Consider the following 21,372-nt stretch of genomic DNA (forward strand, 5'->3'; position numbering starts at 1 on the left):
AGAGTGAAATTGGACACACATGCGTCATTGTTATTCATGCACAGAGTCAGAATCAGGTTTGTACGATGCTAAACTGGACACACAGGACTAGTTTCATGGAAATGAGTAGTGCACTGATGAACAGCTCTCGCCGGACATCATACAAACCGACCATACATTATCAAAGGGAATGTAGATGTACAGGTTAAATGAGAAAAAGACTGAATGAACGCCTGTATTAAATTAGTGTCTCAAGATGCACAAGGCAATAATAGCAACCTCATACAATTTATACTACCGTAAACTTACTATGTATTATATTACATGCTTATATGTTTTTTTTTACAACTATAATACTTAACAGCCATAAAAATGAACTTATTAAACTTAGGAGATGAAATCATTGGACAACAGGTACGTTATTAAGTCCAAGTCGACGGGCTACGTTTAAAACTGTATAATGTTATGTAGTAGTTTCTTTGAAAACACTTCTAATACTTACTGAGACAGACTTGGCAGTAAGGCTTTTGGTGTTACTTATAACTGAGAATACTACAGTGTTAGAATAGGCTTATGCTACTTAAGCTAGCGGGGAAAATAGAACCATTATATGAGAAATACGTCCACACTTTTAATTTTAACAGGTGTGCGTCAGCTCAAGCGCTTACTGATCCCGCGGGAGAAACCGCTGCCAGAGTGGACGATCTCGCGATAACGCTGTGTGGTTACCAGGGGAACGAGAGCCTGAAAAGTTGTTCCTGTCTGCTGTGTTTTCTCCCAGAGAAATGAATTTCACCGGATTTTCGATGCTGCTTTTATGTTTCACTGTTAGCCGAACGTACGCTGAGCATCATCGCTTATGAAGGAAATGTAGAGTCATATTAACGTGTTTTGCTTTGCTGTCCATTCACGGCAAGGTGGGTGCATTTATTGGCTAGTTGGCGCTAGCTGCTAAAGCTATAGTAGCTAAACCTGTTGTAGTCTCCGTTCGTCCATAGTAGGATAGGTTTAATTGACGGAAGCTTTTGAAATGTTTACTTTATGCAGCCGTTTTTGACATGTGGTGGATTAAAATTGGCTTGAAATATTATTGAAGTAATATGGGTTCCCCCACTTTCGCCTATGGGCTAAAGCATTGACGCTTCGCGCTAAAATTCAATAACATGAGTGAGTGTTGGTTTGTACTCAAAGCAAGGGCTACTGCTCGTGTCATGTTTTTTTGCTCAGTGACCTACTCAGCGCCGCTGCTCTGAGAGTTTCGTGTCATCTATGGACGTTGTGTGGGAGGCAGATATTGGTGGTGTGAGGTTAAAGATGCTTTTATTTCTACGCAGGTACGGTCATCAGAGGAAGCTTTAGACATCATTGCCCAAAATGCCGTCACCACAAGTTCTCCAGCCGGTTCTTAAAATGAAAGTAGACGAGCTATTTCTCAACTGGTTGAGTGATCCTACAACTCAGTCAATACTCAAAGATTATCTTGATCTAATCAAAAGTGGACAGCCTATTGAATTGAGTATTGGGGACGCTCAAGATAAAAGGTCGTTAAGCTTCAATGAAAACAACAATGTGGCATCACAGAAGAACCTGGCAGAGAAGAAGCCTGCTCCCTTAAGTACACCTTTCAGCACCCCATCTACCAGTACCCTGCCTTCCCGAAGTAGCAGTAACACCAGAATGACTGGACCAAGTGGAAGAGTACTACGGAGATCTCTCAGCACAAAGAAGGTAAACTGTGTGTTCAAACAATAACTCCAAAAAATATTTTCCATGTTTTTTGGTAAGCATTTAGCTAATTGTTGAAAAATTTAGCCAAAAGGTCTTAAGGTGCCACAGGGAAAAAATCCACACACATACTAAGATCCACTAAACAAGGAGTTCTGCATTGTGCCAGCTGTTAGTCCGTTTTTGTTTTGTTTTTTTATCCTAAAGGCATTACACTGCAGAGTTTTTGATTTACTAGTATGAAAAACAAGGTGTGCCACCCTGTTCTTTTTCTTCCTGAAACCACCTTGAGGTACTTGAGGGTGTGTTGCACAGTGATTTGAATATTTTAAACTCTTTGCATACCGATAGTAAACATGTACTTAAAAGTCGAAAGGGGAACCTCTCTTTGCTTTCTGGTAAGCCAACTATAAAGCAATCCTGGCTTGGCATTTTTTTACACAACAGCTTATCAGTCTGGTAAGTTTATCTTTATAGTTGTAATGCACTTATTTGTATGTTTAACTGGCAGTTTATCTGCATATCTTTTTAGTATTGTGCAATCCATACAGTAACCTGAAATTAAATCCATATTTGCACATTTAAACCAGGGTTTTCCTGGCACAGAATGGGCCTTTTGGTGGGGCAGCTGCAAAGCAAGTATGATGTGGATCAGGAAATGCAGTCACTATGTGTCACCTTATTTGCTAGAAAATTATGGGTTTTCTTGTTATTTCTGACCATTTTAGGATCAAATAATGTTTATCTGGCTCATTAAACTCTAATTAATTAAACTAGCTGAAATCATAAACTGGTGATTTTCCAGTCAGTAATTACCATAACAACTGCTATGCTAGTGTGAGTTAAATGAATGACCTACAAATTTAATGTACTTGCAAAAAGGACATGTCTGAGCTTGAAATTCTGGGTCAGTGTTAAAAATGCCAATTTAGCCAAAAGTGGTAGAGTTTTGGGGGCCTTTTTTGTTGTTGTTATTGTTTAGTTTTCCTTTTTGCAACATGGAAACGAGGGAGAAAAAAGAAACTTCCCTCTTCATCACTCTATATTAAACAAGATCTAAAACAACTTTTAACCAGTGCAATACTGATGCAGCACACTAGATAAACATTGGCTTCTGCCACTGATAATTTACTTAAGCATCAAAATATCTCACGTGAAAAGTTCGTAAACATTAATGTTATCCTCCTCCTAGTTACTTTTTTGCTAAAAAAAATTCGGTTTTAGTCAAAAGTTGAGCTTTGTCATATCAAGCATACATGTCCAGTTTAATGGTACATCTAAATGGACATAGTGTGGATTTCACTTATATTTGCTTAACATCTATCTTTGCGATGTTTTTTTGTAATTCTTTTTTAAATTCTGTATTAAACTGATTTAATTGTCAAGTTTCCCTTACTTGTATGTTCTGGGATCTCTGTTTGCTCTCACTGGCCACAAGAGGATGCTGAGTGACCTACAGCATCAAAGACATTTAGAGGCTGACCACTCTGCCCTGTCACAGTGGAGCCTTCTTGTCTGTAGGCGTATGTAGTGATTATTAGTCAAATACTTTCCAAATGTTCAGGCCTCACCCACGAATTAGTGTGGTATGAGAAGTGGGAGTGTCTGAACCTAGCCTGTCCCTGGCGCTCTGGTTACTTCTTTCAGTCTGTGCGCTGTACTTCTTACTGTGCTGGGGCCAAGGTGTTTTACTTTGGATTGTTTAGATTATGGCCTAAAAAGAATCTACACAAAATAGTTAGCTGCACGTAAATATTTTGTATATCTGCTCAAGGACTCATAATCTGTTAGGATGAGAAGTGCAACGTGAAAGCCTAGAGTAGTGATAGATTATGGACATTAGTGCATGTGATGACAGTGAGACAGCCTGAGACAGCTGGAGGCATACGCTCCTCAGGACCCCACCTACTACATGTTAGTGACATGCTAAAGAGGTGCATGAGGAGATCCTCAAGTAGACATGTAAAACAACAGAGCAGGAGAATGAGATCTAATGTTTGTTTCAACTTACATGTTTATATATTAGAAACATGACTAGCAGTACCAGTTGTAGCAGTAGTGGTAGTATGTTATAAAATAAATAACTATGCTTAACTATGGTCTTACAACTTACTACGCAGCCTTATAGGCACAGATAAACAGCGTATTTCAATAGAGGACAATAAAATGAAATTAACTAATTAAACGTCCATCAGTTTTATCTATTATAAATTTTGGGGTTGAGGTAAAAACTCATTCCTCATAGCTATAGTTGATTATTTAATAGCCTGACCACAAGAGGAAGTGTGGATTGTAGAGTCACTCTTTGAAACTAGAGTAATCGATTATCTTTAACTGTATATCAGGGGCTTTCTTTGTTGCTGTTCTTTATGTTGAGCCTTAATCATTTGAACAGTTGGAGGGTTGAATCTAAACTTTTGGATATTTGCATACATATACACACACACACACACACACACTCTCACACACCACTGTGAAATCTGCCCGCTAATGCCCTCTCTCCGCTGATCAATCAGTTATAAGGCAACTGCTGGACAGTTTGTATATTCTGCTGTGATGTGTCATGGCATGTGGCCACACTGTGTCACTCAATATTAGAGGGATTGTGAGGGTGAATAAATGCAATACTTCTATTTTAAGACAACAAAATGAATTCCTGCATACAGATGCATTCTTCAAAGGATTACTAAAAAATTCGATTTATGTCACACTGATGCAGCCTGGAACAGCTGGTCTGACTTTGACATCAGACACTGATATAGATAGCCTTGGTTCCCTTGTGCTGGCATTGGATACCCAGAACTCTGCCAGTGAGATGAGGTGTGGCAGCACATTCATCTTCTGCGTAATTTCCTTTGAAACTGCTTCCATTAGATGCTGCTCATTGTCAGGATATGTAGTCGCAGGTCTTTTATTTACACTATGTACAGTAAATATCAGCTCTCCCATGAATGCTTGGCTTTCAGAGCTGCTGTGTAGCTCAACACGTAAAATCACTTCAGTGTTAGGAGTCCAATTGGTCAAACAGTGAGTTATTGAAATATAGGGCAGTGAGAGCACATTGCATTTGAGGGTTTCACTTTTTTTCTGTTCTCCGCATCTGCATTTGGTATATCGTGCATTTCTTAAGACATCTTTTTATAACATGCTTGGTTGCACTCAGCAACATAGAAGCTATTTGAAGCAGGGGGTCTGGGGTCACGTTATCAGTTGTCTGACCTGTCAGAGAGCGCCAGGTGTTAAAGTGTTTCCCGCAAGTGCTATTATTTTGGAGTCTCAGTCATTTGTGCGTCAACGTTGTACAATAGCAAATGTTGTTTTTAACTAGTACTGTGAGCTTTCTGTAAAACTACAGGATGCATTGAAAGCATATTTCTTCAGTGGTGGCATCTCCTACTTTCATGAGATTTGAGTATCTTGATAAAAAGTGTAATTGTTTGACATATTAATTCCTATTACCTAGTTTTGCCTTTAATGTCAAAAAAGTATGGTACATCTAAATTTTATCATCCTGCTTAAATATCTTATGGTGCCAATAGAAGAAAAAACTCCTTTACAAACTTCCTTTGCAGTCTAATCTTTAAACAAACAGACTGCAGTGCTGTTATACAAGTACCAGTGTGCCTGTGTCTTAGCTACAGCTTCTTCCTTTGCTGTTACAGACCCTTTGCTCTACTTCTTGTTCATATTGGTTACATTGATTTTCATTCAAATATCTAGGTTAGACTGCTATGACATTTGTTACTCACATCATGTTCTGTCTGTGACCACTGTGTTATCAGTTACTCAGTTGAATGTCTGACAAACATTCACATGTATCCCAAATCCCCATCATAGACATCCAGTTGTGGGGATTTGAGTTAGAGCTTTCTGGATTTCACTGCAGCACTGGCTTTGTTCTCATTCTGTGAACAAGCTGTGGCTCTACCAAAGGGTTGTGATGGTTTAAGTCGCCACTGATTGGATGTAGAAATCATGTCACTGTCAGATAGGATTGGTGGGTTTGGTCTCTTGAATATCATAGTTGTAGAGTATGAGTCTGCTGAAGCCCATCTAAAATCCAGCTTCATCTTGCCATCTGAGTGCTTGAAATGCTAACACGTAGATCTGCCAGAGGTCTCTAACAGTGAACAGTGTGTTTCATAATCTCATCTGTAATTCAGTTAAGTCAACATGACTTAACATATTGTTGTGTACAAATCAGATTTCACAGTTTAGAGATTGGACACATTATTGGGTCAGCTTGAGTTTTCCTGCTTTTCTGTTTACTAAGTGACCCATCAGCCTGGGGATGTTTAGCAGCTTGTCTGTAAGATAGCTGCCTCTCAAGGTGCTGTTCAGACAACTTTCCTGGAGTGGCCCTAAGATGATTTAGTTTGTTATAGTGCCTGCTGGAGCTCGTCTTATCTAGTTAATTAAAAAGCACAAACTTTATACAGAACCTGTGCACCATCACTTCTCACACCCATGGGGTTATTTTTACATGTGTAAAACAACACATTGTTATCCCTGCTGTGTCGTGATGGCTCTGTTTATGGAACAGACTTCACATTTTGTTTGCTTATGCAAAAATAGACTGAACAGTAGATTAGAGTTCAAGCTTGAATCTGGTCAAGGGTTTGTTGGAGTTTTTTTGTTTTGTTTTGTTTTGTTTCTTTTGGTTGTGCTTTCCTTTCTAGGTTTCATTTGTATTGATGAGCATCAGCAAAAGGCAGCTGATGTGAAATGAATGTATACAAACAGCTTATCAAGCAGCAGCAGCATCCTGTAGGGAAGACACTGGGATTGAGCAGAAACCAGTGGAAAACTGTGGAGTCCTGTCATCTAAAAATACAGTGGGTCTGCTTTTAGTTTCTATGGACAATGACATTAACAGATACAGGTTTATTTACATAGTCTTCTGATGCGGACATTTCTATGCCAATTCTGTTTGATTAGCTACTTGCATGACAAGGTGTTTAGGCGTTGGGCTTTGCCCTGTCTACAATCTCTGCAGTCAACGCAACTCTACAGCTGTTAGATCAGTGCGTTTATGGAGAATTGATGAAATTGCCGTCATTTCAGGATAACAGCAATCGGAAGTAGATGTTTGTTTGAGGACTAAAGATACACTCATGTTTTTCCAGATCTAGTTTCTTGGATTGCCCAAACAGTGCTTGGTGGTGCTTTTAATAGGCCCAGACTGGTTCGGTCATCAGTCTTTGAATTTGGCATGTCCCGTTGCCTCGCTCTATTGCCCATCAACTATAATAAGACGTGGAATGGCTGGCAGCCTAAGCTTGCGAAGGGAAGGCAAAACAAAAACCACCAGAAGACAGCATGCAAAACGTATGGGAAAATGTATGGCTGTCTAGATATGATCTGATGAGTGGACCCTTGTTTTCTGTCATTAAATAGTATTAAATAAATACCCTTCTTATTTACTTTACATACCCATGCATCAGTAGCTTGTTCTGGCTCAATCTCTTTTTGTGATCTATGCTTGGAGGCAGATTTAGTGACAGTAGAAGTAATATGCAGCTTTCATTATATTCCATCACTTCAGGGGTTTATTCTGAATTTTCTCATTAGCACCCTGATGCCTTTTAAAGAATAAGGGGGTCAGTTTCCCAAGTTTTTTGTTTTGTGGAAGCCTTCAGAAGGAAAACCAGTTAGCTTGAACAGTGTGACATTGTCATATGGAGATCCATCCTGCAGTTGAACTCTGGCTACTGCTAGCTGCAACAACAGGTCTGTCTCTTTACATAACCTTCAATGAGGACTCAGGAATGCAAACTGGAAAGGGCAGATCCATTGAACCCCCTCCCATCCCACATATACACTAGGTGACTCCCACACACATGCACCCAGTTCTTCCTTATCTCCCCAGCAGCTTTGAGGCAAGGGCTCCCTGACCCTGCTGCGTCTGTGTGTGTGTGTGTGCATGTTGGGTAGAGGCTGGGACAGAGCAGCAGGCTGAGCTGAAATTGTGAGACCAGATCTGGAATGGGAGAGAGAGTCACAGTAGCAGCTGCTCTCATGCATTAAGTGGCTCTCACTCAAACGGAGGACAACCACAGGGACATACGCAGAACAGAGAAGCTTCACTGCTTCCACTGCCTTTTAACTCACAGTGGTGACTGCATGGTCAAGGGGATAACGCTGGATTGAGTGTTGTTTATGTTTATGTGTTCCTCGTCCTGTGTGGAGCGAGGATGAGGATGAAGGAGCTATCCCTGCGTCAGGACCCTGACCTGAGGAAGGAGCTGGCTCTGCTGGCACGTGGATGTGACTTTGTTCTGCCCTCTCGGTTTAAGAAGAGGCTGAGAGCCTTCCAGCAAGGACAGGCAGGTGTTTGTGTGAGTGTACGCTGTGTCAAACAGGCTTTGCTGGCCTGTCAGTGAGGGGACAGGTCTATTAATGTTGACTGGTATTTATGGGCTTACTTTCTTGGTATTCAGATGTCACTGTAGCACAATTACTAATTAAAGTACAATAACGGATTAGGCAAATAAAGGCAAAGTAGTAGTTAACTCTTTTTCTGGGCATATTGTAAACTTTGCTTTCACGCACAGCTGTGTCATGTGAAATGTTGTTGTGTAATCAGTTCTTCTTTTTGTTTATGAGTTTAGAGTTAATGAAGGTATTCTTCATTTGTACGGAGATGTAGGAAATTTGAGCGTACTGGATGATGTTTCATCTTTTGTGGTATGTTATGCACAGCTGCCTCTCTGTCCTCTTTCAGACCACATCATGGGGAATATGTAAAATGTCATGTGGCTTAGCAGTTGTGCTCAAGAGCTTTGCTAGCGGTTAGCATGAAGTGAGAGAAAGAGGGGACAGTTCGGGGCAGGGCAACGGGAGATGTTTATGTCCTTTTATAGCCATGGCTCACACCAACACAGAGGACAAGAGCGGAGGATCAGCAGCATTCATCATTTATTAGAGTACAACAAAACATTTTCAGACAGTACTAACAGTCATACAAGTAGAAGCTGGCAAGGAAAGATTTACCATCCTGTTATGTTTAGATATGTAATTTAAGGCCTTTCTAAGCTATTGTTGAATGTTTTATTGTTACAGTCATGATGTTACATGGAGACTTAGTCTAATAAACTTTGTGTAGAATACATGTTTGACCAAAAGAAACAGCAAGATGTTATTTTTGGTGTCTTAACTGAGCAAAGCGTGGGTGTGTTTATGTAGTTATTAGAGGCCTCACAAAATGATTCGGTTAGAGCATTGTTGACTCATGTGAATAGTCTTTGAGAATGACGATTGAGAGCAAAGTATAGTCTGCTCAGGCTGTATTTAGTAACTGGGTTTTTGTTTTGTTTTTTTAAATGTAACCTTTATTTATACAGGTAGTCCCATTGAGACTCACTGTCTCATTTACAAGAGAGACCTGTTTCAGACAAACATTAAAATTACAACAATAATAAAATGGCAATAAAATAGCAACAATAAAAAGTAGTCTAATGTTTACACAGTCAGTCAAGTTCCTAGTGATGATTTTACAAGGTAATTTGTACGTCTTTTAAAGTCTGCATAGTGATAAGTGCAGCATAACAACACATTTGGCACTGAGCGCGTTGTGTCTTTTTATGTGTAAGGCTATGAAAATATCCTCATGGCTTGTTGATTTCTACATCATAGCACCATGTGAGTCACACAGTGGTCATTTTTATCAGTGAGTTTGATATCTTCCTAATATGTCAGCTATGCTCTGTTGGTGTGGTCAGGAAACACGTTTTCATGGTTAAACAAAGCATAAATGAACAAAATAATAATTATACAGCACAAGCAACCAAGCTCTGACAATAAAAAATGATGTTTTCTGCCTGGGATCATAGTAATAATAACAGACACAGACGTATGCAAGCTCCAACATAAAGGCAGGTTTTTATATCACTTAGGAAACTGCACAAACACAAGCATCGAAGGTGAATACATTCATTTCAAGGCACTAGCCTCTGCTGTGTACAGAGAGTATATCCCTGACTTAATCCTGTTTCAGTTTTGTTTCTTGCCTATAATATCCTGCCAATAAAACAAATAAACTTTATTTGTATAACATTTTTTTCAAGACATAACTCTAAAGTGCTTCGTAGAACAGAATAAAATAGATCACAGTCAATAATAAAGAAGAAAAATACCCACAGCTAAAACAAAAACAAATAAAAAAGGCAGGCTTTCATTTTTCTGTTTTTAAAAAGCTGTTGCTCTCCTTTTGAGGCACACATTCATAACATTGCAGTCCGTAACTCATTTAGTTCCTCAGCTGTGTTTCCCTCCACTAAAGACAACCATAGTGGCCGTAGACGAACAGCACTCGTTTAAGTGATAACACTGTCACTCGTGATTTACTTGGGTACTTGAAAGAGCCATCCATAATGTTATATGTTAAGTCACAACATCTGCCACGAACCACCTAATTTATTGCTATGTTTGATAGTAGTGCTGGGCGATATGACGATATATATCGTGCGGACGATAGAAAAGTGTCTATCATGCCATTTGTCTTCTATCGTTTCTATCGTTTCTAACCCTAATTTTATAAATTATTACATAAAATATATCATTAACCCTTTACAACCGGTCGGAGCAGGCACACTCCGTTTTCCCTAACTGTTTTTAAATCCCTGTAGAACTGGAACCACGTAAGGTAGCGCAATAATTTTTTTTTTTTTTTTTGCATATGAAACCTTAGGAGTTGTACTTACATCTTATTCCATTAGCTTGCCCTAGGTCACGGTTTCCTTCCACATATAGCTTTGCAAAAATTGCATAAAAAGCACTTCCAGTAACAAAAACATAATATTCCAGACTTGCAGCAACAAAAACATAATATTCCAGAAACAGGCTTTGCCGATCCGATCAGCTGTTCATAACACTTCCTACTTGGAATATAAGTCAGCGCGAACTATCGCATGTCCGCCATTACCTGCCCGAAACCGGAAGTGACGTCATTTTCGCGGGAAATGTAGTTTTTTAGCTTCAAAGCCTATGTTGGTGTTTTTAAAAGTCATGTTTGACTTTATGCTTTTCTGTATCGTTTCTGGGATGCTTAGAAGTCAAATTACACTGTTGGAAATAGTTTATTTTGATGCACATGCTGTGTTCTTGCAAATTTGCATTTAATTATTTTCATTTTTCCTGTAGTATATAAAAATTAGTGTATCTCAAAAATAAAACTATGAAGACACTCAAAATAAATTTCTCGTGGTTGGAAACTATTTTGTGCAACTCTTTTGTATTTACAGTTTTGAGGGATAAGCCTCTTAAATTTCTCTAACTAGAAATATATGTTAAAAAAACAAAACAAAAACGATTTTCAATTTTTTTGTAGTTCATTGCACTTTTTTGCAATTTATGTAGTTACTATGGACTTAATGCATACATATTATTAAAATTTGGGCTATAATGGTTGTATTGATGTATAGCAACTTGAAATGCTCCCACAAATGGCACTACAGCATGTAAAATGTAAAGATAAGCTCTGGCGGACTTGGTTCTATGGTAGGTCTTAAAGGGTTAAATAGCCTGTGGCAAATATATTAGTGTGGTCTTCTCACTATACATACTCTTAACTTTATGCAAGAGAAAATAAAGTATAAAAAAATGATATTTTTTGCAAAGAAACTCCGTCTTGTGGTTTTGCGACATGGTGCTGCTTTACGTGCACCCGGATTTGCGACATGCTTTACGGTAACTCAAAACAAAGACTGCACCCTCTCCACTCGCTGTTTACAGACTGCATACTTTCCAGATGACCACAGGTCTGTGGTATATCGTGATATATATCGTTATCGTGATATAAAAGAATTCATATCGTGATAAATCTTTTTTCCATATCGCCCAGCACTATTTGATAGTGTGCCTCTCCATTTACATGCATTTATTAGGAAGCTTGTATTAAAATCTTGCAATTATTTTTTTCACTTATCTTTACATGGATTGTAACATTTAAGATAAAATCTTGAAATTCTGTGTTTTCCTTAAGTGGAAACAAAAGTAGAGTGGTTTTAAAATGACTTATTAAAACACACTTGTTGTTTTTAGTCACCATGTTTACATCTGAATCACAGTGCACAAAAATTGCAAGACTAAATTTAGTATAATACCCTATTGTAGTTGGCCACAGGTAGCCTGTAATCATTATTCAGTACAAGCTGCTCATTCTCCATTAAGATTTCAAACAAAACACCCTTTAGACCAATCATTTGACTAATGTAGCACAAGTTGTCCACATCATTACTATAGACGTCTGCTATCTGCAGATTGCTATATCCAGTCTAAAGCCCTAAATTCTTAAATCCTTTTGACACTGTTTCATAAATAAATGATTATAAGTTACAAACACTGGCAGATATTATTTCAAATCTTTTAGTGAATTTGTATTGGAGCGAAATGTCAGTCACATGAATAATTGTGATTGCTGAGTAGTCACAACTCTTCCCTGATGGCCTTTGGGCTGCTGAGAGGTATAGTTACATGAATGCCAGCAATGTGTAGAGTTTGTGTTCAGGCGAGCCTCGAGCTCATGCTGGAATACTTGAGCTGAGTGGTCTCAGCCTTTGCTAGCATCAGCCACTAACTGCTTGTTTCTCTGTGTTTATCCCAGGCTCAGGTGAGGACGGAGGAGCCAGTCACCACAGCACTGAGTGAAAGCATTCCCAAGTTTTACTTCCCACAGGGCCGCCCCCAAGCCAACCTTAACATTGACGGCCTCATTTCCAAAATTGAGAAAATATTTTCCCAATTCCCAAATGAAAGGGCCACCATTGAGGACATGGGGCAGGTTGCCAAGGTGAGTACATAATTTGTAGCATGGAGCTGCCACACAGCAAATTATTTTCATTAGTGCCATTTAGCTCCTGACTGTACGAATGTTTGCTGATGTTTAAAACCTCCTGGAAAAATATTATTTCCGTGACCTTGAAGAAGGTTGGTGATGGTCAGAGGGGAACCTGAGTAAAGAGAGCAATGACAGCTAGGTTTCCTCTGGGAAGTCTTTAAACCGTGAAACACTCATTCTGATTCTGATGTCTTTTCACTATTCATTTCTGCATTAATGGTCACGTGTGTTTTGTGGTGTTTGCATTTCTATTTAATCTTTCTTCTCTATCTTCTCTAAATCCTGATCACACACTACCCCGTTTCTTCTGCCACCTTGTCTCCATAGGCCTGTGAGTGTCCCCTCTACTGGAAAGTGCCATTGTTCTGCTCAGCTGGAGGAGACAGGACGGGCTTCGTGTCCGTTCACAAGTTTGTGGCTATGTGGAGAAAGTAAGACAATAGCTTCTCTTATTGTCACTAGACCACTGGTGCATTCACTCACAGCCAAATGGCTTAAACAATCTCCTTTGAACAATGATGACCACTCGCTGGGAATAACATACACTGCTATTATCTCTGCTGTTATTGCATTTTCCTTTTCATTCCTAAACAAAAATCTTTGCCCTCATAAACACCACAAGGGGAAAGACGCTCTGTATATATACAGTGTATAAATGAAAACATCCTTTCAGTGTCTTTCTACATGAAACTGAAAGGAATACCAGGGGGCTTTTATACTGGTGATTTGCACTGAATGTGGTTGTGTGCAATAGGCATGCTCTTGTATTAATATCTTAAGCCTCCAGAGAACTGGACAAACTTGCCCTTTGACTTTAGCTCATGACTGAGCCATTCTTAGAAGAGGCCACAACAGACACTCCCATTATTTTTGAGTTGCTACCATAACACTCCATGCTTATAATCACCCGGCAGCGATACAGAATCCTAATTTCAGAATGTATTATACTTTCACATAAACACTTTTTAGTACAACATTGTCAAACTTATGCTTTTGAAGGAATGATAAAACGGACAGAGGCAACTTAACAGCCAAAGTGGGAGTAACCTTGTAACCATCTGTTCTCTCTTTTCTCCTCCAGAACTCTGCTGACCTGTCACGATGACGCTTCTAAATTCGTGCACCTCTTGGCCAAGCCTGGCTGTAATTACCTGGAACAAGATGACTTTATTCCATTCCTGCAGGTACTGGCTGTAGCACACCCAGGGAGAGGGCTGGATTTGGCAGTGTGGGATGGCAAAATAGCATTGGCTTGGGTGGTGCAAACTGGACTTATGTTTTTAGACTGCCCTGCTGAGACTGTGCTTTTTCATGTGGCGGAGGACTAATTCAGCGACCTTACTGTAAGCTAGGAATATAGTGTTATAGGAGAAGAGTCCCCTGATAGAGATGAAAATGTGGCTCATGTTATAAATGCATTATGGTACTAAAATAGTCACAAAAACCTGGACTTATGGTTCATTTATTGTCCTCAAAAGACAGGTTTAATTGACTGTTTGGAAATTCTTACCATGTGGACCTGCTGTGGCGGCTATTTGTATTCGCATCCCAGCTGACAAGCTGTTGGTGTGCCACACACGCCCCACCCTACACCTGACTCATTTTCATGCTGGCAGAAGTGGCGATCTGAGCTGAACACCCGTTAGCATACCACCAGAGATGCCTTGTGGCTCACGCCGTTTAATTTGTATGGTTCCACTCAGCGAATCGCCTTTGACTGTTTTGATGAATGAAAGGCGGATTGCAGTGGAGTCGATTTGACTGTCCCCGCCTGTTTCCTGTGCCCTGTGATTTATGTGTTTCTCTATGATTTAATTTCTCACAGTAAGAGTCAAAGAGGCACGACGGCTGCCCTGAAATAAGGCCTTTTAATTTCATTGCCGCCTTCACATTTATGTCAACAATTCTTTCCTCCAGTAGAAAGACGGGGAGTAGAATAAAGAAACGACATGAGGGAGTTTCACGGCAAGAATATAGCTGCAGTGTTCACTTGAAATGCAGCACCCTCACTGTGACTTTATGGCGTTAGAAAGGAGAGAAGGTCACTAAGTAAACATATTCTTTTTGGCCTTCCTAACACTTTGTTGTCAGTTAAAAAGAGCTCAAGCTCATCCCGAAACAAGTTGGACGAGATTTTAAAAAAAATTTGTAAATCAAAGAAAATTCTGATTTCCTAAAAAGGAAAATTTCTTTACATAGCACTGTTTATAAAGTATAAACACTGGCAGCTTCTGATGTGTGAATCAGTTTTGTTCATTTTCATTCCTTCTTTGAAAGTCATGTGCTTTGTATACCTGTAAAGAAAGACAGATGTTGTCTGTCATTTAGCTGGTGTCTGGAAATAACTGCAGAATTTAACTGAGCGTATCTTTTTGTTAGTGCAGAAGGCATAGCGTGTCATCGGGGTGATCTTTATCGCTTGGTTGTTTGTTTATTTTGTTTTTGTTTGGCTTTATAAATCAAGCAGAGTAACATCAAAGTGAGCTGGTTTGTTCTTTATGTTCCCAGGATGTGGTGAACTCACACCCGGGCCTGGCCTTTCTAAAAGAGGCACCAGACTTTCACTCGCGATACATCACAACGGTATGCCTCAATTATACACCACTGCACTTTGTAGTGAAACACAGAAATGGCATTATCTCAAAGATAAGACTGTCCATTGTTTTTCAGGTGATTCAGAGGGTATTTTACAATGTGAACCGGTCATGGACGGGGAAAATAACATGTTCTGAGCTCAGGAAGAGTAACTTTCTCCAGGTATTTATTCACATACTCTGCATTTTTTTTTTAAATTTAAACAGAGATGTATAATAACCATTTCTCTCAGTTTGTTCTGGACTCTAAAACATCTAATATGGTTTTTTTTCTCTTTTCAAAAAATAATAATGAAATTACATCAATATGGAAATGCATATTAACTTCAATCTTTGTTATCATTTTTGTTTGAAACAATCTCTGGGCATATAATTGCATAGACAGCAATGGGACTTTATAAACTGATAAAAGAATCATTTTCAATAGTAACTGGCCTATAATCATAATGAGAGACTTTTCTACTTCCTGCTGGGCAGAACGTGGCGCTGCTGGAGCAAGAAGAGGATGTGAACCAGCTGACGGAGTTTTTCTCCTACGAACATTTCTATGTTATTTACTGCAAGTTCTGGGAGCTGGACACTGATCACGACCTCTACATAGACCTGAAGGATCTAGCAGGACACAATGACCAAGGTGCACAAACACACCCCTGCCTTTTTTAAATCATTAGTTTGGTTAATTTAGTTTTTTCTTTATGTCCCATCAACATGTATTTTATAAAAATGCATACAGAAGATAGAAGAGGAGTGCTCAGCCTCATCAGAACCAAATGAACTTTGCTTAAGTCTTGCTGCCAGTGGCAGCACAGTCAGTAGGCTGAAACTACATCGAACAAGAAAAGGCATTTGTAAATGTTATTTGGTCCGTCCGGGCTTACTCCTCACAAAACAAACACGCAGCCAGGAAAAAAAGATTTGTCTTTGACACTTCCTCCCCACACACTCCACACCACATGTTCTTGGTTGATGGTCTGTGAGTGAAGCAGGGGAAATGAGACACAAGATCAATAAGAGAGCAGCATATATACTCGGTTCCAATGACGCCATGTCTGGAACAATTTCTAACACCGTACAGTCGAAATGATGACCAGAGGATTTATAGCATTGTCAAGATAAAAAAGAGCTACACTAGCCAGTCTGGATTTACAGACTGTGAGAATGGATTACATGTGTTGTGAAAAAGTTGTATAGTAACTGAAGGAGCTGTTGTCTAAGAGGGAAAAGAGATATTTCTTCCAAACACAGTGGATTGGAAGTGACCCCTTTGTGTATTTGTTTTCCAGCCATTTCACAGAAGATGATTGAGAGAATATTCTCAGGAACAGTAACAAGGTAAATGTAATCAAGTTTAAAAAGATGAAAGTCTTATCTAGTCTCCACTGCCAGCTTTAATACTGGTTTTGTGTGTTTTCCATCAGGGACAGACGAGTGTATAAGGAGGGGCGGCTGAGTTACGCTGATTTCGTCTGGTTCCTCATCTCTGAGGAAGACAAGAAGACTGACACCAGGTATCTTGACACTCAGCCACACTGATTGCATCATCCTTTTGCTTAGAGGTTTCATCTGTGCTCACGTCTGGCCCCTCCTCTTTCATGTTATCTATGTCTGATTAGCATAGAGTACTGGTTCCGCTGTATGGACCTGGATGGGGACGGGGTGCTCAGCATGTATGAGCTGGAGTACTTCTACGAGGAGCAGTGCCAGAAGCTGGAGGCCATGGCTATTGAGCCGCTGCCCTTTGAGGACTGCCTCTGCCAAATGCTTGACCTTGTCAAGCCTGAGGTCGAAGGTCAGACCTGTTTTACATTAATACACACTCAGACATTCACAGTGTAGTTTCCACTTCGTCCACAATCACAGTGGCATGCGTGCACACACATTTTGAAGCCAGGTCATTGATCATTAGCTGAGGGGACACTGATAGATGAGAGACAGCTGCTGGTGTTATCCACAGTGTGATATAAATTCGCTCCATCACTTTCACTGTGTTTAAGTCACCAAGCAGCACAGTTTACTTAGGTGAAAATAAGTTTATGACCTGAATTGTTTTAAAAAAAATGTTTTGTTTTAATATTTTTTTTCTTAATTTAATATAATCAAACAAGAAAATAAACATTAAGTATAGTTTACTTTTTAAAGTATTTATTGTCAAAATAAGCGGTAGGGAAATCGTTATTTGCAGCCAGAGTTTGAAATATTGTCACCAAAGCCGTATTCTGTTTTGATCTGTGGACAAAACACCACACCCATCCCTCCCTCCACCCCAAGATGAGGCAAACCGTAAAATGACTTAGTAGATGTTGTAGCTGGGTTATCAGTACTACTTCCTAGGCTAAACCTCATATAGACAGATAAAAGTTACCTAATATCCGCACCATAAATGTTCCATTTGAAGTAGCTGATTTTTGTCGTCCAGGTAAGATCACTCTGCGGGATCTTAAGAGGTGCAAGATGGCTCATATCTTCTTTGACACGTTCTTCAACATCGAGAAGTACCTGGACCACGAGCAAAAGGACCCGTTCTCTGTCATAAGGGTGAGCAAGATTGAATTCTGACTGGATGCCACCACATTTGACACAGCATCGTGTCTCGTTTTCCTGACAGTGGATCATGTAACTTGTCGTGTTTTTAAGGAGGTGGAGACGGACGGACAGGAGCTGTCAAACTGGGAGAAATATGCTGCAGAGGAGTACGACATACTGGTAGCCGAGGAGGCAGCCAATGACCAGTGTAACGATGTGTAAGTGTGATGTTACTCACAGGTCTGTCAGAAATGGCAGCAGTTACAATCCAGGGCTCAGTTTTTCTCAAACATTTAGTTTTTCTTAAGCAAAGATAAAAGAAAAAAGGATTCACTTTCATGTCCACTCGTAGTCTTAAGAAAAGTTCTTTTCTTCTTACAAATTCAAAATGCTTTTACATTTAGGACGGCACCAGAGGTCTCTGAAGTTTGATGATGAATAGCTGATGCAATATGATAAATTGGAATATGGTAGCTTTAGCCTCCTTGTTTGCAATTGGATGTTTTTTTTGTTCTCATTGGTGCAAAAATGAGAATAAAACTGGGATTGATTTTGCTTGCAAGCCTGAACAACAGCAGCTGAAAGTCGTAGTGCCTCCAGTTTAATTTGAACTTTTAACCTTTGAGGCAATTACTGATTATTTTATCCTTATTTGAGTATTAGTAATGCCATCTGTATGATGGCTCCTTTAATGTAATCTCTTCACATAAGATGGAACATGAAGTTAGTGCTTAGTAAGCATATATCTGATTACTTAAAGTTGTTTTAGTTGTTTTGGACAGCAGGCACATAACCTTAAGCTTGACTGTGTAAATCTAAAATCCATCATTATTATCAGTAAAGTCATTTTTCTGTGTGAAGAGTGAAAGTGTGCTGTAAAGTATTCACAGATGGCATAGATAAAGTCATAAGATGAGTGAGAGTGCACTGTGTTGTTAAGTTTTCAGGAGTCATGGCTCAATGCCGCCCTGAGAGCGAGTTTGTGATAAATGAGACTGTTGACAGCTATGTTGTGTGGCGGTTTTAGGAACACTACCGACTAACTCTAAAGCATGGCTGCTAACCAGAGCAGGTAAGAAACTGAGGGTGCCACCAGGGTTCAGCTGTTCACCTCTTCTTCCTCTGGGAAAGTCTAGTCCTAAACCCACTCCTAGCGTCTACCTGTCCACCTGTCCCGTCACTGATCTGAGCATAGGGCAGATAATTGTAATGTCAGCCAGCAAGGTGTCATGATCGTGGCCACTGCCTGGACCTGGGAGTCTGTTTTTGAACCGGACAGCTTCTGTTTTTATCCTTCCTCCTCTTAAAATAAGTGAATGAACTTTTTCTGCCTCTGTTCATGCCTTTATGTGGCGCTCCTGTGTCCCAAGTTACTGAAAAAGTACATTTTTGGGGAATATACTTTCTTGCTAAGAATTAGATGGGAAGACTTGTTTCTCTAAATAAAGATCCAATCACCCTTACCCCTAAAGCTAATAAACTGATAAACTTTACAACTAAATCAAAGGAAAAATAATACAAATTTCTCGCTTGTTATATTGATATCCTGGTACATTCACTTCATCTAGCTCTCTGAAAGAAGGCAGATATATATTTCCCAACCATGTCGCCAACATTTCTGTAAATGTTGGTCAAATTCAGTTTTATTCTTGAATGACTTTGAATGACTTCTATGGGTCGAAGCCAGTATAGAAGCTGTGAAGAAGGAACAGGTGGAGGGAAAAATTGACTGGCCTCACTCAATGTCAGAATGCATTCTGACGTTTTTAGAATGGAAATATGAGGCTTGATCAGGTGTGTACTTTCCAAAGTTTCACTGTCACTGTTCTAAACTTTGCCTGTGAATTTTATCCCACATTGCTAAATTTGAAAGAACAGGAGGCCTGACAGCAAAGAAAAACTGGTCTGACTATTTCTGACTTCTGTTTCGTGACAGTTTAAAATGTGTTAAAGTATCTTTTCCCTGATGACACTGAGTGTTTTGTCTGTGTGTATTTTTGTTTAGGTATGAAAATCCACTGAGCCCTTTAGGGCAGCACATCTCCAGTGAGCTGGGTCTGACAAAGAGACACTTCTTTGAGATCCCCACCCCGCACTGCAACCTGGACTTGGATGAATATGAGTATGACGATGACTTCGAATGATTTTTGTTTTTGTTTTTTTTTGTATCCTGCAGTGTAGCTGCTGAGCACCTTCCACTCTCAGAAACACAAGTCATGCACCTGGGTTAGTGGACAAACATCACCAAACAGAGTAAACCAGAAAGATGCAGACAAGCACTGCCAGAGTGCCATATTTTTTTTTCTGCAAACAGATGGAGAAACGTGCATGCTGACACAGATTTGACAAAGAAATCGTTAAAGTACAGACAGTAGTTCAATACTGAACCAGACGTTTTACAGTTTCACACTTACAGTAAACAGCCCGGCAGACAAGATGTCACGAGTGACACACGTTAGACCTTTGCTCCCTCCCGACACATTAACAAGTTGTTTTCTGCATGTAATGGTTGGTCATCAATAATGTTTGGGGCAAGTTTTGTTTCATCTAAACATAAATGTTTTGAAATCAGTCACATAAAAATCACACTGGAGCTCCGGGAGTTTTTTGTTTTTTTTTCGTTTTGTTTTGTATTTTGGACAAAAACCATGCTGATTGGATTCAGATATCGAACTTATTGGCTAATCTTACATTCCAGTGATCACAACGAAGCGTTTTCTATATTGCTGTAAACTCGTCAGTGGAGTTGGAGGTTGCTGTAAATGCCAAACAAGCCACCGTTAAGCCTTCTGGACACACACACAGGCACACACACACACACACAGCATCTGTTGTACAGACCTATATTCGTTATGACTTTAATGTGTGTGCAAGATGGGGTTATAATTTATTAGAGATGAATTTATAAATTAATGTAAATATTTATTTTGTGCTTGCTGTGCTGTAAATGTGATTTGAGCAAGTATTTTAGACCTTTTTTTTCTATGTCACAGAGTACTTCAGTTGACTACTTTGACAGAACAAAAGGAACCATTTTCAAATGTTTTGTGTTTCTTTAAATTAATAATAAAGCCTTGGTTAATGGAAGACTAAAGAAAACCGAGTGTGCAGTTTAATGTGGTGCGTGATGTAAAGAAATGCTTTTTGTTACGTTCAGTGTTGTACTTTATATGAAGGAAACATTTTTCCAGTCATCTGCTGTCCAGTTTGGGGGAGGTTGTGCAAATCATAGCTAGTTTTTAGCAGACAGGAGTGGTCTTCTGCTGCTGTTCACAGATGCTTTTCTGCATACCTAAGTTATTTGCGTTACTGTTGCCTTCCTATTCAAAGCAGTGTGGTCATTCTCTTCTGACCTCTGATATCAACAAGGAAGTTTCGCCCAGAGAACTGTGACTCACTAGATATTTCATCTTTTTCAGACCATCTGTAAACCATAGAGACCAGCTAATACTGACACCAGCCTGTCTGGCACCAACAACCACGCCACACTGAAAGTCACTTAAATCCTTCCCATTCTTATACCCAATTTGAACTTCAGCAGGTTATCTTGTCCAGGTCCTGCACACACCGAATTGCTGATTTGGAAATTTGAATTAACGTGCGGTGAAAAAGATGTAGCTAACACAGTGGCTGGTAAGTGTATCTGTGCCAGCTGAAAATTATCTATATCACATTTCAAGTGTTTGCACTGTTTGTTAGTGATAAGAGAATACC

The 21,372-nt window shown here is 39.6% G+C and overlaps 1 protein-coding gene across 2 annotated transcripts; it reads left to right on the forward strand.

Annotated features, from left to right (window-relative positions):
* The first annotated feature begins 696 nt into the window (after positions 1–696).
* ppp2r3b (protein phosphatase 2, regulatory subunit B'', beta) lies at positions 697–21,364 on the forward strand. 2 transcript variants are annotated; one of them, XM_063497349.1, is made up of 14 exons: positions 697–896; positions 1,314–1,707; positions 12,308–12,493; positions 12,869–12,972; positions 13,623–13,725; positions 15,050–15,124; positions 15,212–15,298; positions 15,613–15,769; positions 16,419–16,467; positions 16,554–16,643; positions 16,749–16,924; positions 17,552–17,670; positions 17,770–17,876; positions 19,664–21,363. In XM_063497349.1, exons 2-14 carry the CDS (start codon positions 1,354–1,356, stop codon positions 19,800–19,802), a joined length of 1,746 nt encoding a protein of 581 aa, XP_063353419.1. In that variant the 5' UTR covers positions 697–896; positions 1,314–1,353; the 3' UTR covers positions 19,803–21,363. The 2 variants fall into 2 exon arrangements, with proteins under 2 accessions (XP_063353419.1, XP_063353420.1); XM_063497350.1 differs by lacking the exons at positions 697–896; positions 1,314–1,707 and adding an exon at positions 7,602–8,030 and having other exon boundaries at positions 19,664–21,364.
* The last annotated feature ends 8 nt before the right edge of the window (positions 21,365–21,372 follow it).

Source organism: Pelmatolapia mariae, linkage group LG16_19 (assembly GCF_036321145.2).
Source record: "Pelmatolapia mariae isolate MD_Pm_ZW linkage group LG16_19, Pm_UMD_F_2, whole genome shotgun sequence".
NCBI classification, from domain to species: Eukaryota; Metazoa; Chordata; class Actinopteri; order Cichliformes; family Cichlidae; genus Pelmatolapia; species Pelmatolapia mariae.

Excerpts from the sequence above, each read along its gene's own strand:
- ppp2r3b (XM_063497349.1), top strand. The coding sequence starts at position 1,354 with ATGCCGTCACCACAAGTTCTCCAGCCGGTTCTTAAAATGAAAGTAGAC. Across the intron at positions 16,925-17,551 it reads TGTCAAGCCTGAGGTCGAAG|GTAAGATCACTCTGCGGGAT; the intron begins GTCAGACCTGTT and ends TTTGTCGTCCAG. Across the intron at positions 17,877-19,663 it reads AATGACCAGTGTAACGATGT|GTATGAAAATCCACTGAGCC; the intron begins GTAAGTGTGATG and ends ATTTTTGTTTAG.